The sequence below is a fragment of the Saccostrea echinata genome, unplaced genomic scaffold, assembly GCF_033153115.1.
Source record: "Saccostrea echinata isolate AGI-Se365-2 ecotype Australia unplaced genomic scaffold, CSIRO_AGI_Sech_v1 ptg000009l, whole genome shotgun sequence".
NCBI lineage: Eukaryota > Metazoa > Mollusca > Bivalvia > Ostreida > Ostreidae > Saccostrea > Saccostrea echinata.
Window position 1 is genome coordinate 28,463,510 of NW_026889758.1, and position 16,396 is coordinate 28,479,905.

Below are 16,396 nucleotides of genomic sequence, written 5' to 3' on the forward strand. Positions count from 1 at the left end.
AAAAAACATGTACTTAATAATCTCTAATTAATTTTTCTTTCTACATATGTCCATAAAAATAACAAACTCTCACTTGTTGATTGTGTCTGACTATTTAAGATAAGTGAATTCTTTGCTGAACAAGGTTTATTTACTGTCCTGGTTCATATAAAGATAAACTTATTCTGCATTTTGAGAGAGAGGTATTACAAATATTCCAACAAATGAGACATGCAATAAACAAACTTAAGCAAATTATATCGCTCTGGAACACATAAGATGTAATGTACCAGTTGAAATAGCATGTATTATGAAAGTAAGGAATATATGCTGGAATATAGGTTTGTCTAGAATAAATTTTTGGCACATTTCTTCCAATTTTTTTTTTACTTTGATTTCCACTAAAAAATATTATTTTTGTAAAGGCTTATAAAATTTTATTTTTGTAAAGGCTTATATTATAAATGAAGTTGGGTTAAAACAAAAAAAAATGAAAATGATGTGGAAAAAACATGTGTAATACCTAACAATGGATAATAATGTTTTGTGACAAAAATGTAATTTTAGAATGTTTTACTCTGTGCAAAAATGTAAAACGTGTATTGAAATAATTAGGAAATCTTTTATTCGATATAGTTTTCTAAAACAGTCACATCAGATTGAACTCATTGCTTGTAGAAATAAAAAAAATTCATAGAAATTCCACGACTGAACTAGTAATACAGCAAGTTAATACATGTAGTAGATAGAAAGTCATGCCATAGTGAGAAAAAAAAATGTACTGTACTTTTCACAGTATGACATATATTAAAACTGTAATGCATACTGTATGACATAAATTACAGCTGTACTGTTTACAGTATGACATATATTTATAGGGTACTGTTTACAGTATCGCATATGTTATGAATGGTTGTACTGTGTACAGTATGACATATTACAGCTGTACTGTTAACGGTATAACATTTGACGAATAGGGGGTTCAGGCTCGTTGATTGCATCTTGATGAATGTCACTAACCATTAAACCTTCTTATTACAGACCAAACATCTGTGACTGTTGCTGTAATATGCGGATGTCTTGTCGTTTTGCTGGTGCTGATAATTATTGTTGTAATCTGGTTAAGGAGCAGAAGAACTATTGTTGTCAGGTAGTGTCTAGAGACACAATTATAATTCAACTCCCAGTGCAAACGATTGTCTGAAATGAGAGAGAGAGAGAGAGAAGTAAATCGCACAAAGCGTTGCATAGTTTTAAATAATCTTGCGTTTAATGGTGGAAGATGATCTTTTTCTTTTACATTGTAGACACTTAGTACTGACCGAAGATGATGATGATGACCTCATTTTGAACATGGATACAATGGACGACATGACAGTCGAAGAACCAACTTTCACATACAAATAATGAAATCAGTATATCTGTTGATTTTCTTATGCTTCGTGCGTTTTGTGTGTATGTGTGTGTTTTGTTTTATTCTGATGGTAATATTTTAGAAAAAAACATTTAAGAACGTCTACACGCTTTACACTAATTTTATTTTTGTTTTCTGATTATAATTATTTACATATTTATAGTATTTTTATGTATTACAAATTATTCTGTAAGAAAATTAACGTTTAGAACATGTACTAAGATGTTTCAATACACATGAAGTATTTTTTTTTTGTATTTAGTCCTCGTTTCTATTAAAATTGTTATAGGACAATAAAATAAGCATATACTCTTCCTTATCGTAATTTTTACATATCATTGAATATCATTTTCCATGTATGATAGGAATATTTTTAATATATTTTTTTTAAATTTTCCATGTACATGTGTGACAGTAATATTTTTTTGTGTAATTTTTAATAGGGCATATGTACATTACTATACAATTATTGCCGTTTCTGAGGTCAATACGATGATTTCACCACCTGAGAGTACAATAATTCACCGAGCCCAAAAGGCGAGGTTAATATTCTACTTCGAAGGTGGATTAATCATCATATTGACTGGAAAAAACCCAGCAATAATTGTTTTATTATATGATTCAATGATTCAATGATACAAATTCATTAAGCAATCTATGCTATCTTGTTCATATTTTACATTTGCTGAAGTCGTAGCCAAATGCAATGAGAGAAGCGGGGTTAAAATAAACATTACCAGTTGTATTAATTTGGATTTTTTTTAATCTACTTCATGTGCGATGTAGAAAAAATAAATGTCAGGCACATATTTAGAATCGATTTTTAAAAGGGTGTTGGGGTATTATAAGGGGGAAAATGACAGCTTACCTGAAAAAAATCTTTGACTAGCCTCCCCCCTCCGCCCAAAAAGGAGATTCTCCCAACTCCAAATTTTATTTCGTGGTGAGGGATGAGGTTTAAGGTCCAAAAAAAGATCACTATGTTCAAAATTCATAAAGGGAGTGTTCCTGAGTATTTGAGTAATATTGTCCCCAACAAGCATGAAAATGTATCAAAATATGTATCAAAATATATACCCGTAATAAAGAACAGTTTATTGTCCCAAGATGTAGATTAGAAGTATACAAAAGGTATTTTGTACCAGATGCTGTTAAACAGTGGAATGTATTAAAAGTAGAAGCGAGAGAAGCCATCTCAATTAATTCATTCCGTAAAAACTTATGTACTATTACAAAAGTCAGCAATCCGCCAACATATTTTTCTTTTGGCATGGCCGTAGGAACGGGGGGGGGGGGGGCGCACGGAATACTATAGAAAACTTAGCTATTATATGCTTGTGCCCCCTCAATAAAAACGGCTGATGACTTTTTGTTCATGTGGTAAATACGAAGATATTTATCATTTCTTTTTTGCATGTAGAAATTATCCAAATGCTAGAAATAAGCTTTTTAACCGCCTCTTTTTGCTTGACGAGTTGGTCAATATTGACACATTTTTGTTACTTTGGGGTGACACAGATTTGCCTCTACAAACTAATCACACAATTTTTGCTGCTGTCCATAAATTTATTGATGAAACCTGTAGATTTTAAATTGCTATGTTATTGAACAGAACTTTCAATTATGTTACTTGTTACATTAATATTTCTCTGCATATGTTTTATTTGCATGACAATTGTTTAATTTAAGGAGAGGAACCAGTAAGTTGTAAGAACTTGTTTTGATCCATTTGCTTTTGTCAATAAAATATGTTCAAAACAAAACAAAACATTAGTTGGAGGCCATTCTTTCAATGAATATTTTTATATTTCAATTAAAAGTAAATATTTACCTTCAGAAAAAAAAGATATGGGGAGAGGGGAAGTCCCCCTGCACCCTCCCACCCCACAATTTATTCTATATTCCTGAATGTAACGTCCACCTGAGTGGAAGTCGAGTGTAAATGAAAAAGCTTTCCAAAATTATTTGTATTAATTTGGAATTTCCTGATCTATTTTTATTCCAATGTAGAAAAAAATATATCCTTATGGTCACCTAGAGGGTCACATTGAGGTGAATACAACGAAGTATTTTTTCTAGATGTAGCATCTCAAGCAATCGGAGAAATAGGAATTATTCAATTGTATAATAAAACTAAATCACACTTTGAATAAGCTGAAACACCAGTAAAACATGCATTGTTGACGTGAACTTCATTAAATCATCAAAATGCATACAAACGTAATTATGCTACGTGTAAATATAAGGTCTATTAAAAAAGGACAAGAAAAAGGTTTAACAATCATTGCAGAATGTGAGTATAATTGGATGTCATGTTAGGGACAAGTTTTCAAAATCCATTTTTTTTTAAAATTTCTTGGTTACATTTTTTTCATACTTTTTGGTATGAGTATTAGTACATTGTATAACGCAGTGATCATTTACGTGTCACAAAATGGGATAAAAATATCTATTAATGAGGCTGTGTTCTTGTTTTACAGATATTCAGTTCTAAACGGGCAGTGCTTTAGATTGCGTTTGTTCACAAGTTATGACGACTAAGTTAATTCAAAATTTTCATGATACAGAGATGTAGTTTGAGTAGGATTGGCCTATTTTGAATGTGGTAGATGCTGTTTAAATTTGTTGGCGGAGTATAGGTACGGCCACACCTATTTTTTTCATATTCTAATCTAAGCTTATTATGTCTAAGTTTTGTGATTTGATTATGTAGTATATTTTATAACCTGGGCAATTGAAGGCTTATTTTGCGTGTTTACGTGAGATAAAAGACACGTGCGTTTCTTGACTATAGGAAACGGGGGGGGGGGGGGTGTCCCCAATAATTTTGCCGATACACATGTAGTATTCTACAGAAAACATAGCTACTTTATGTTTAACCCACCTCAATAATAAGTTTGATGACTTACTGGTTTTTTGCTTGTTTGTTTGGTTTTTTTTGCAGGTCAAGGAATCTTTGCTTGGAAGTACTTCCCAAACTGAAAATGTTTGCCCCCCCCCCCCCTTGCTTCATAAGGACCATGCGTTTTGCAATGTTGCTTTGAAAGTATGATTAGTACCGTTTTTGAAACAATACCAGGTCCTAATGATAAATGTTGCAAATATACGATATTTTCCCTGTTTTAATTTGTAAGATAAACTCGAGGAACTTTTGTCGTTTGTTTACACCAGCAATACAAAAAAATATATTGTTAAAATATTCAGCATTTTCATGATTATAAAAAATGCAAACAAGATGTTCACCAAAATATTCTTTATTATACATATACGTTGTTAAATATGTTTCTAAATCTTTTATTCTAATTTCTTTATCATCATGACTTTTAGTCACTGGTTTAGGTTATCAAAAATGCAGGATGAACAAAATATTCTTGTAATACAAAGTATTCTTAATATATTCTTGTAAAACAAAGATGCTTAAAGGGGGGATGACCATTGCACAAATTATTCATATAATCATTTTTATAAATAATACATAGAATACAAAAACAAGGAACAAACAAATTACAAATACATTAATACTGACATTGTTGATATTAATGAAAGGCATGATATTTGAGGTAGGGAATTGTGCAGTTGTAATTCATTTTCTTAACATTTTCCAAAAGTGTTTTGTTTCATTTAAAATTTCTTCTCGGCCCAGGCAGTGTAAGGAGGGGGTGGACTCTGTTTGCAACCAACTATACTCCGACTCGCCCAGGTTCCCATTTGTTCGTTTTTCATTTGAGACCTTGAAATAAATTTCAGTAGTTAATTGCATATCTTTGTTAATTTTAAATAGCAAATAGCTTATAAATACGGGTATCGTAATTTGGTACCTTTTGATATGTCTGTAGATGAAAAAGATGACAAATGATGCCACTAATACAATCATACATAAAGTGGCGCTAACACAAACGATTAGAAGAGTGTTGTTCCCTTCATCTGAAAATAAAGAGACACTTGTTTTTCTTCTGCAATCCCTAATGTCGTTGAATAAATTAAAAGGATATTTTAATTCAAATTTAAGATTTCAAGATTTCACCGTTTATCGTTTATGGAATTTACTTTTTCAGCCATTGTCATACAGTTGATTTTTACTAAATAAACGAAGTTAAGAAATAAGTAAGATATGATATACTACAGTGAAACACGGTTAAAACGAGCAAGCTTACAATGAATTCAGGCTTTACTGTAAAATAATTTTCTTTTCTCGTATTTTTCAAAGATTATAACGAATTAGTGTTATAACAAATCACAATCATTTATCCATGGCACTACACTAAATGCGCCTTTTACTGTAGAAAAAAGGTACTTACATCCGTCCTCACTTCCGTTCCTTTCTTTATTCATGGAGGATGTATCTGTGCTTGGTACTATTTGGAAACAAATGCACTTACATAATTTTTTTTTTTATAATTTAAAACAAAAGTTCCATAAAACTCAACTGATTTTAACCTTACCTGAACAAGCGGACGAATCCTGACTAGCAACATAATTTGTGGTATAACCACTTGGACAATTTTTACAGGATGTTTTACCAGACACGTCTTGATAAGTCCCTATAGGACATACCTGACAAATCCTGGATGACAGGTAAGTTCCGCTTGGACACTCCACTAAAACAGAGTCAATCTGTTTATAGTAGCAAGAATTATCCTTAACATACATAAATGGATCGAGACAAGAGTGGAAGGGGAGCTACTTAATAACATCTTACCACAAAGACTTCCAGAAGTTCCCAAACTGTTTTCACATTGAACGAGGTTGGATAATGACACAGAGGAGGAAGAAAACGTTATTCCATTGGCCAGGAAAGTGAACAAACTGAAGGTAGAGTTGAGCTGTCTAGAAGAAGCCTCTATCTCCTCCATTGCAGTTATCAGTTCCGCCAAAGGTTGACTTGCTGTAGAAAAAGTTCAGTTCTTATTTACATTCCAGTTACTTTCCTGATAAATTTTTGAATTTTATTCCAGCAAGTTAACACAGAACTGTAAATGAGCTGTAAATAAAAATCATTCAGATCCGAGATGTTATTAATTAGATGGATATTGGATTTGATGATTTCTGAAGGATTTATGCAAAAAAATCTCAGGTAAGTCACATTTGCTTCAGTTCTATGAATACATGATGTTAATGACTGTTTTTGATATCACTGATCCAATTCGAATAAAAACAATTCAGTGTGAGTATACTAGAGACTTACTATTTTGGTAGGATTGATAAGACGCCAAATCAATGTCAGTGTTTAGGAATGTAACCGAGAGAGTCAACACTATTTCACCAGTGGATGATCTCCTTTTACGCCCGATTGACGAACAACCTTTCGTTTTAATAAAAAAAAAAGTATCTATATATAATCCACTTGTTCTTATTTATTTGAATTTATTCAGATATAAAGCAACAAAAACTAAGAAATAACATGTAATATTACAGCATTTATTCAATAAAGATCCAATACCGGGTATGCAAAAAAAATTGTCAAATACCCAGTATATCAACTTGTACATCGCAGATGTTGTTGAGTACACATTGCAAACCACTTTGCAGGTTGTTTTTCAAAGCTTGAGAGACAGTGGCACTTTCATCACAGGGAAGGATTTGATGGTAAGATACTTTGGACGTTACTATTATCTTCTGAGGACCGTATCCGCCTGCAAATTATCAGTAATACATGTATTACCGGTAATAACTGTTAAAACGTCTGCAAATGAAGCTTAAAATTCAAATAACTTTTTTATGTAACTTACGACCGCATGCTGGGGGAATACCATTCCATTTATAAGCAGTATCTGGACCACACTTGTACTCTGATAAAGGTAGATTTGTTTCTGAGAAGATCAAACCATGTCGACAAGAAAGGGAGCACACAATGTTTCCGTCTTGTTTAGTCGTACAGTTTGATAACGTTCCAAATGATTTTGGAAACAAGGGACACACTGCAATGAAATTTAATAAAACATACCTGATTTTTTAAAAAAAATTAATCATATTGTGTTTTAACCATTTTTACTTTTTTGTAAGGATGAATTTTCATTATTATTTACCAGGACATTGATCCGTATTGCATGATATGGTCTCTGAAGAAAACTGTGGATTACAGGGTATACCGTCTGGATCTGGAGACGGGCTATTGCACTCTCGAGTTCTCGACTTTGTGCCGCCATTACAGGAAGCTGAACATGCCGTATACTCGGTCCATTCACTCCAACCACCATTTACTAACAACAAAAGAACTTTAATTACTGCATGGTCAGGCTTACTAGATGGGAGGGTTCATCAAAATTTATCATTTGGAAATTTTAAACTGTTCAATGGATATTTTTAGTCGTATTACCTATTTTAGTTTCACATCTTTCTCCACGATATCCAGATGGACAGATACAGGTAAAATTAAATTCATTGCTTTGACAGGTGCCAAAATTTTTGCAAGGAGTTCCGGAACAAAAATCCGGCTTGATTTGACATTTTTCACCTGTGTATCCATTTGTACATTTACACACAAAACTATTTACGCCATCTAAACAGGGATGCCCATTACATGGATTAGGACTGCATTGATCTGAAGCTTTAAATAAGAATTAACATTATATATATATATATATATATATATATATATATATATATATATATATATATATATATATATATATATATATATATATATATATATATAATCAGCAACTGCTATTAACTTTTTACAGGAATTATTTATACAGGAGATCATTTAAGAAAATCTGGGAATTCTTTTTTCTTTTCTTGATTTGTTTTCATTACCATCACAGAGACTGGGCACAGCTATGGCGGCCCGTTTTACAACATCTGTTGTTAGATTGGTCAGAGATTGCAGCGTGACATGACAGGTTGATGCATACTGTGCTATTTCAGAATCAGTAGAAACACCACTTAATATGTGATATCCAGATAACATAATACCTAAAAAAAAAAAAAAAAAAAGAACAGGTTAGACAAGGAAATATTAAAATACCTACTTACGAAATTTCTATTTAAAGTTTTTTTTAAAATAAAATTTGTACCATTTAGATCCTCCTGGTATAGTTGTAAAGAAACAGAGGATTGGGAGTCTATCAAAAATGTACCAGCTGCCACAGAAATTGGTGACGTAAACTGTTTTTCACCATCCAGAAATATGTGCGTCTTTTGATTTGTTGTATCAAGGACAAAGGCAACATGGACCCATTGATCAAAGGTAAGAGTCACATTAGAAAGAATTTCATGTCTGTAAAAGCATAATTTTGCATTTTAGGCCAGCATTTATATTTTGTTGATAAAGTATAAGTGGTATTCAGTAAAATAAAGTAGTCGTGAGCAATAAATATTTTGATATTGGTATTCTTACCCATTTACAATAGTAGCAAATTGATCTTTGTACACTATCTCTATGTCTAAGGGCGTAACTCCAGCTTTGTATAGTGCAATTTTATTATCAGCCTTTGTTATTTTCATCCACGTTGTAATTGTTAATGCAGTTTCTCCTGAGGTTAGATTGCTTGGAAAAATAATATTGTCTCCCGATTGCTTGAAGACGACATCGAAATCTGAAGGAGATTGTAAAATCAGCTGATTTATTTATGTAAGCTATGACTGTGAGTGTCTTTGCAGTTTCTCCTAATGAAACCTAATTTTTATATGCAAAATATTTTCCTTTTCCACTAAAAAAAAATTCTAAAAACAAATTTATCAACGAAATATTAATAATTAGTACATTCTTTGTCATATGAACTTCATACAATGTTTAATTTTGCTACCTTTGCAGTCAGTAATAGATACACTTCCGGATGACGAGGTTTTTCCAGGGGGACACGCTAAGCAAGATGTAGCCATAGACTGAGACTGGTAAGTGGATCGTGGACAAGGTACACAGGGAACAAGGCCTGTACCTGAATACTGACCTGGCTTACACTTGTCTGTAAAAAGAGTAAGTATAAAATAAATATCTGATTCTAGAATCCCTAAGCAGCAAATCAAAATTAAACTAAAGTGAAGGTACTTCACATATTACAGATGTCTTGTTGAGCCACGTGATTTTGTTTTTGTTTCAGCTTGTTTCATAATTGCGTATTATTATTTTTTTATTTACATTTACGTTTTTATGTCCCTAATCTAATTGTTTATTTGTGTGTTCATAGAATGCTATTACTGTAGATTGCTCAATTTACGCGAATACTTAATACCGCGAAAAGAATTAAGTAGACGTCGAATCACAAGAATATGAATTCGCGAAATGACTGTTCACTAGGAGGTTTTACATGTATTACAACAATGTTAAAGTAAAAGCTATTAATTTATTTTGCGAGTGGTGTTTCTCGCGATATTGAATTCCTTGCGTATATTTATTATACAGTTCAATAGAAATAGGAATTTATAACATGTGATTTTAATTTCTCTAATACAATTAGCGTGAATCAATGTCCCATTTTACCTATACAATCATCAAAGCTAGTTGAGGCATAACTCAGAGTAGAAGTTCCTGCCGGACATTGTGTACATGAAATGGCCTCCTCAGTGTCCTTATAAGTACCTAATGGACAATCACGACAGCCAGGTCTCCATGGATCCGCGGTGTCCAAATAATTACCAACAGAACAAGGCACTGCAATATAATTCGTCGTGTTGACCAAAAGAAACAATGTATTTTCTTCAGATTATCTATAATAATACTTCGTTTGTTTGATAGAACTTCATGTTTGTTTTAATGTGACTAAGTACAGAAACGCCGGCTTTTCTTGCTTGCAAATCTCTTACATGGTCGACATAATTTAAATTTAAAAGACCTGACTTTGTCACGAAGTTAAATAATATCCACCCAAAATATATGTGAATTATACTTTTTCAGATTGATTTTAAAAGCATGTTATCAACAATAATGATTATGTTTACCACAAGTCAAAGTACTCCAGCGAATTGCTGTTCCATTGGGACAGAACGGGTCACTGTATCCAAGCTGGAAACTATTAATATCAGGTGAAAGACCTCTCACTGTTAGATTGCCGTAGCTTCCTAGTTGTTTAATAACATTAAACATTTTAGTTTGTATGTCTTCAAGGAAGTAGAATGTGTCTCCATTGGATGAGTTAAAGTTGTGCCAGGAGGTTGTCAGTGTAAATTCGACACGTATCTCATGAGTGCTTCTTTTCCTTAAACCGTGCCTTTCACGCTCCATATCATGTGTACTTTTCTTTACTCGTGTCTGACCACACGTAACAACTGTGTTGTCAACGTTACACTCAGTCTGGGAGGGACACACCCCTCCAAATCCACTCACTTCCTTCTTTTGCATGTGCTTAATAAAATTGCCTTTGATTTCTGTCAGAACACTGTCATCGTTACAGTCACCAGTATAATTATAGTAGAAAAACTCGCCCAGGACACCTGTTCTTGTTGGATTCTTTCGAACTAGTTAATGAGACGTCATTTAAGAAATAAATAACAAGTTTAAAAACTTCACTGGGAAATGAAGTGGGTCGGTCACGTGATCAAATCCTGTGAAGGCCGAAGGCCTTCTCAGTAGATTTGACCACATACCGACCCACTTCATTTCCCAGTGAAGTTTTTTTTTAAACTTGTTATTTATCACTTGCATATACATTTGTAGATTTTTTGTCAAAATTGCGCAAGGTGTAAATCGGCTTGAAAAGCGGTAACGCTTCGAATATTCACCTGGTAAAGGGTTCTTATTCGAAGAGAATATTCTGTAAAAGGGTATTTGTGATCAATAATAGTGAGCACATTGTTGTCTGGGATTTTTTTGTTTTTGTGAGACCGATATATTCGATGTTGAAAAGGCGCAAGAAACTCGTCCGATATTTGATAAGAAAGGGAAGAATTTCGGTATGGAGACACTAGGCTGAGCCAGTTAATTTTATTAGACCAAAACATTATATCTACGATTTCAGTTAAGCATATTCTGATATTTATTATGATGTAGACACAGAAACACTGGCGACAGCTTACATTGTAAACATGGTTAAGACAACGCTCTCGATTGTTTGCCGAAAATGTTTGTGGCATGTCTGCATTGATATTTTCCAGGAGATTTGCAAATTCATCGTGCTTAAAGTTAAACGAAGAAAAATATACCATTCAGAGTTTAGAATGATGATTAAACTAAAGGACTACAGGAAAATAAGGAAAGACGTAGAGTTTCGTGCTCTCTGCATGTTTATGTAATGGAGAGAGATACCAAAAATATATATATTAACAATTGTAGCGTGTATGCATTTTCTATTATTCAGTTTTTCCTCAAAGAACAATAAACACAATAAAGCAATATTTTCTGATTACCTGTGCAGTTTGGTACAAAGTTTGAAGGCATGAATGTCCCTTGACGATCAGTACAAGTAAAAGCACCGGTGAACGACCCACCGTTTGTTCCAGCGGTCCCGAAAGGAATGTCGTATTTACTGGAACACTGCATTTGGCAATGACGACCATACAACCACGTGTCACAAACAATAGCGCCATTAAGTGGTGCGGGGAGAGGATCACAAGGGTTTTCTATTAATTCAAACGTATATAGCTAAGATATATGTTAATACCATGTGTAATAGTATCTTCTAATTCGTCGGTTTATATATACTGGAACAATAAACTAAATCTTAACATCTGGCAAGTAAGCGTTTTTGAACAGTATAAATAAGCATAACTCTGGAAATAAAACATTATTTACTTTGACAGTAAGGAACAGATCCTCCCATATCCCAGAATCCTTTAGGTGGTGACACAGTTTCATTTTTCTCGCAGGTTATGTTGTTTTGTCCTATTAAGGGAAAGACACTCTTGCATCCAATATTGCAAACTGAGCCATAAGTGTATCCCTCTGGGCATCCAATTGTCATATATGAATCAGGAATATTTGGCGGCTCACAAATTATTTCTGTAAAACATTAGGAAATTAAGACAGCTAATAGATGCACTATAATATTTGTAAATTCATATTAAATAATGATAATGAATTCGAGAACAACGTATCACATTATTTTTATAATCACTTACCTTCCACGGTCACAAAGAAAGTACATTCTGGCGAGGCATTTCCATCCAAATCAAATGCTACATATCGAACCTCTGTAATCCCCACCGGGAACAGAGTTCCACTGGGCGGTCCTTTTGTTTGATTGACAAATGACGTTCCAGAATTGTCTTCGGCAAATGGTGTGGCCCACACAACAGGGTCCGACTGGCTATTTTTATTGGAATAAGTGACAATATTTGCTGGGCAGTTTTTCAGAGATGGAGGTTGAACATCTATTAAAAGAGCAAGATATATTTATTTAGCAAGATTCTCTTTTCTTATTCAGTTTTCAAGGAGGTTTATATTTTGCAATAATGAGTAAGAGCAAAATTAGTTTAATCTGTGTAAAGACTAGTACTCATATGTAAAATGATATTTGATGAATTGTCAAAATATTTCTGATATTATATGGTGTTTTCACTAACTAATTTTTACCAAGGTATGTATTTGATATACCTTTGCAAGTTGATATTTTATTGGACCAGGTTTTGTCTTCATTACATACAGTACTATTTCCTGTCACGTGACCATAGCCACTTTTGCACTTGGTGACACACAGACTGTTGAATGTGTTTTCATTAGTACAGTTAATATAACCATGTTCTGTTTGAAGCTTTGTATCATTCCACGGGCATTTGATAACTGTAAAATGAAAAAAGAATACAAAAAATGAAAAAATATACTAAACTTTGATTAGGCAAAAAAAGTAATATAGTTCTTGTGGTTCATTACCTTGACACGTGTTTGGTGTAGAATCTACTTGACCACTTGCAGTACAGCTAATAGTCTGGCTTCCAGAACTTGTCATAGGTACCATTTCATAACCTGTCAAACAGTTTACCTGACAGGTTGATCCGTAAATAAACTCTCCAGCAGAACAATTCACTGCTCCATGTGATGGCCAGGCAATAGGCTGGCACGATATAACTGAAATATAGTTTTTAATTACTATTAAAATGATATATAATCTGTGTTCCGGAACATGATTATGTTGCTTCACACAGGATAAATAATATAATTATGTCTCTCTTAACTTGACTTTATTTTCGGTTGAAGAATTGATTTTGCTCTCGATCAATAGATAAAATACTGGACGTCACAAAACACACAAAGAAAATATGTCAGTGTGACAGGTACAATACTTTTTCAATGTTTCGAGTAACGTTTTGATATTACCTTTTACTTCAAAAGTGAAGGAACAGATAGCTTTCTGGCCTCCATTATCGGTTGCTTCATATGAGATTGAATGAAATCCTCTGTTAAACTCAGCACCAGGTTTTTTGCCGAAAACAAGATGGACACTATATGGTAAGGAAGACAGCGAAAGTTAACATGACACCCTTTAAGTTTACAAGACATACACTGTAAGTTAACAAAGATACACACACTGTAATTGACATGACACACACTAAAAGTTAACAAGACACACACTGTAAGTTAACCAGACACACACTGTAAGTTAACATGACACACAATGTAAGCTAACATGGCAGACAGTGTAAGTTAACTAGACACACACTGTAAGTTAACATAACACACAGTGTAAGTTTACATGACACACAGTGTAAGTTGACAAAGACACACACACTGTCAGTTAACATGATGCACAAAGTAAGCTAACATGACAGACAGTGTAAGTTAACCAGACACACACTGTAAGTTAACATGCCACACACTGTCAGTTAACAAGACATACACTGTAAGTTAACAAGACACACACTGTAAGTTAGCAAGACATATACTCTAAGTTAACAAGACAGACACTCTAAGTTAACAAGACATATACTCTAAGTTAACAAGACAGACACTCTAAGTTAACAAGACAGATACTCGAAATTAACAAGACAGACACTGTAAGTTACAAGTTTATATTCTTTTATATTCTATTATATTATTCAGTTCAAGTGAAAAGATCTCCTACATGATTAATTTTAAAGATTTAAGAGCAATTCTCTGTAACGACTTGAACTTTTATATAGAAGCTGTGGCACGCATAGTCTCAGAATTTCTCCAAACTCTCTATGATAAAAGTCTTTGATACCGTAAACTCAAATCAGGCAGAAATTGGTTGCTATGTGACATAGTTACCATGGCAACATGTCCTAAAGTTTAAAAAAAGTCATTTTTCAACATGTTCAGAGTCCCACAGTTAACGTTTGCAGCAAAGCAAGCAAGTGGTAATGATTGTTTCTGAAAGTTGAAGGCCTGATGTCTTAAATGCATGATAAACATGTTTGGTAAACCAACTATTACATACGTTACTATGGAAACAAAGTATTCAAAAGTAATAATTTTGCTCATTTAATTTTATAACATCATACACTTAAGAATAAAACAAAATATAGGTTGAAATACAAGCAAATAATAGACAAAAGATCCTTGTAACATATACCATGGAAGAAATGTGATATTTCGTATAGGTTGGCAATGGTTGCCATGGTTTTAATACCAAGAAGGGATTTTAAATTTACTCTCTTAGTGGTTAAATCTAATCCTATCTTTTTAAAAAGCATATTTCTATATAACTAATGATCAATTTTTAAAGATGTTCATGTGACCCTAATTCTCACATTTCAAAAAATGCAAATTAAATTCTTTAAATGGAGCGTTGCTATGGAAATAAGCCGAAAAAATATGCATAAAAATCTGAAAAATATTCTGTTTCCTTAGATACGTACCCTTGTATGTAGATTCCCAAAACTTTTATGATTGGTAATTATGAACAACTAACCTGACTTTCAATTTTGACTGCCACCCAATCTCTAACTGGATGCAAAAAGCTGACACATAGGGTTTAATATTGATATAAAATTAACAAAATCGAACATTTTCCCTTCTTGGTTACCATAGCAACAGTGTTGTATTTTTCAACAAACGTTATCAATATATGATATTCAACTTTAGTTTTACCAGATAAGTACTATTCAAGGTGAGTCAAATAATATGTTTCTTGAATAAAAGTAAGTAAATTCCTAAGGCCGCAAACAAATATCACTATAAACAACTGGTACATTGTTTCCATGGTTACACTGCAAAGTAACAATTAATCCCAATTTTTCTTATGTTGTCGGTGTTGCAAGGTCCTAAAGATATATATGTGCCAGTCATGAAATTTAGTGTTTTTCCTGAAGATAGTAGCATTAATCCAGTCTTTGCAACACATTTTGGATGGTAACACTGTGTTACCATGGCAACCATGAAAGTTATTTTTAGAATAATATTGCCAATACCTAATTACTTAAGGTCAAATATTTTTATTGTTTTTTCTTAGGTTGTTGATTGAGTTTGATCATTTAACACCTATCATTAGTGAATATTGAGCGTTTATTCTGCATTTTTCAGCATCTAAAATGTATTCCAACTGTACCCATGGTTACCACTTACTTAGAGATAAATTCTAAATAGTTTCTTTATAGCATAAGTGGGAACAAGGTGTCAGGTTTTGGGGAGAATGGTTTGTTTGTTATTCCTATTCTTTATTAAGGCTTAATAAAGATTCAAAGTAGCTGAAAATCTCAATTTTTTCAACTTTTCTGGCTGTTACCATGGCAACCAAGACACATAGCAACGAAATTTTATTTGATATATGTTTCTGGTGTCAATTTGTAATAATGGGCAAAGTTTCATCAAAATCGGTGACCATGCGTGGCAAAGAAGTTTAAGTGGTTACAGAGAATCGCTATTAAAAGTTCAGATAAATATACGTGTACTTACTCTAGATTCCCCTGTTCCGGATCGAAGGCGGTAGGCTCTGTCCAGTCATGACGCACTGAAGTTTGAAGTTTGTCAGCGAAAACGACCGTTCCACTTGCTGGACAGCCAGACATCGTTGGAGGTTTATTAACTAAATTGCAAAATAAGTAATATCCGAAACAAGGGACAGGGAAACATCATTCTATATAAAATGTTTTTGAGAACTTTCTGGTTTCTGTTTCACGAATTTTCATTGAACATTTCTTAATGTAGAGTCTTCTAACATGATCAAGCTT

The 16,396-nt window shown here is 33.2% G+C and overlaps 1 protein-coding gene across 1 annotated transcript; it reads right to left on the bottom strand.

Moving 5' to 3' along the window:
- Positions 1 to 5,014: 5,014 nt before the first annotated feature.
- Positions 5,015 to 16,234, bottom strand: LOC133182622 (sushi, von Willebrand factor type A, EGF and pentraxin domain-containing protein 1-like). The gene is made up of 20 exons (XM_061317469.1): positions 16,122 to 16,234; positions 13,584 to 13,708; positions 13,140 to 13,334; positions 12,864 to 13,049; positions 12,389 to 12,640; positions 11,678 to 11,890; positions 10,274 to 10,789; positions 9,816 to 9,986; positions 9,142 to 9,300; positions 8,150 to 8,308; positions 7,710 to 7,940; positions 7,420 to 7,593; positions 7,123 to 7,311; positions 6,862 to 7,026; positions 6,579 to 6,695; positions 6,093 to 6,278; positions 5,836 to 5,991; positions 5,692 to 5,748; positions 5,212 to 5,317; positions 5,015 to 5,123 (listed from the first exon to the last, which is right to left on the bottom strand). The coding sequence occupies exons 1-20, from the start codon at positions 16,232 to 16,234 to the stop codon at positions 5,015 to 5,017; spliced, it is 3,579 nt and encodes a 1,192-aa protein (XP_061173453.1).
- Positions 16,235 to 16,396: the final 162 nt, after the last annotated feature.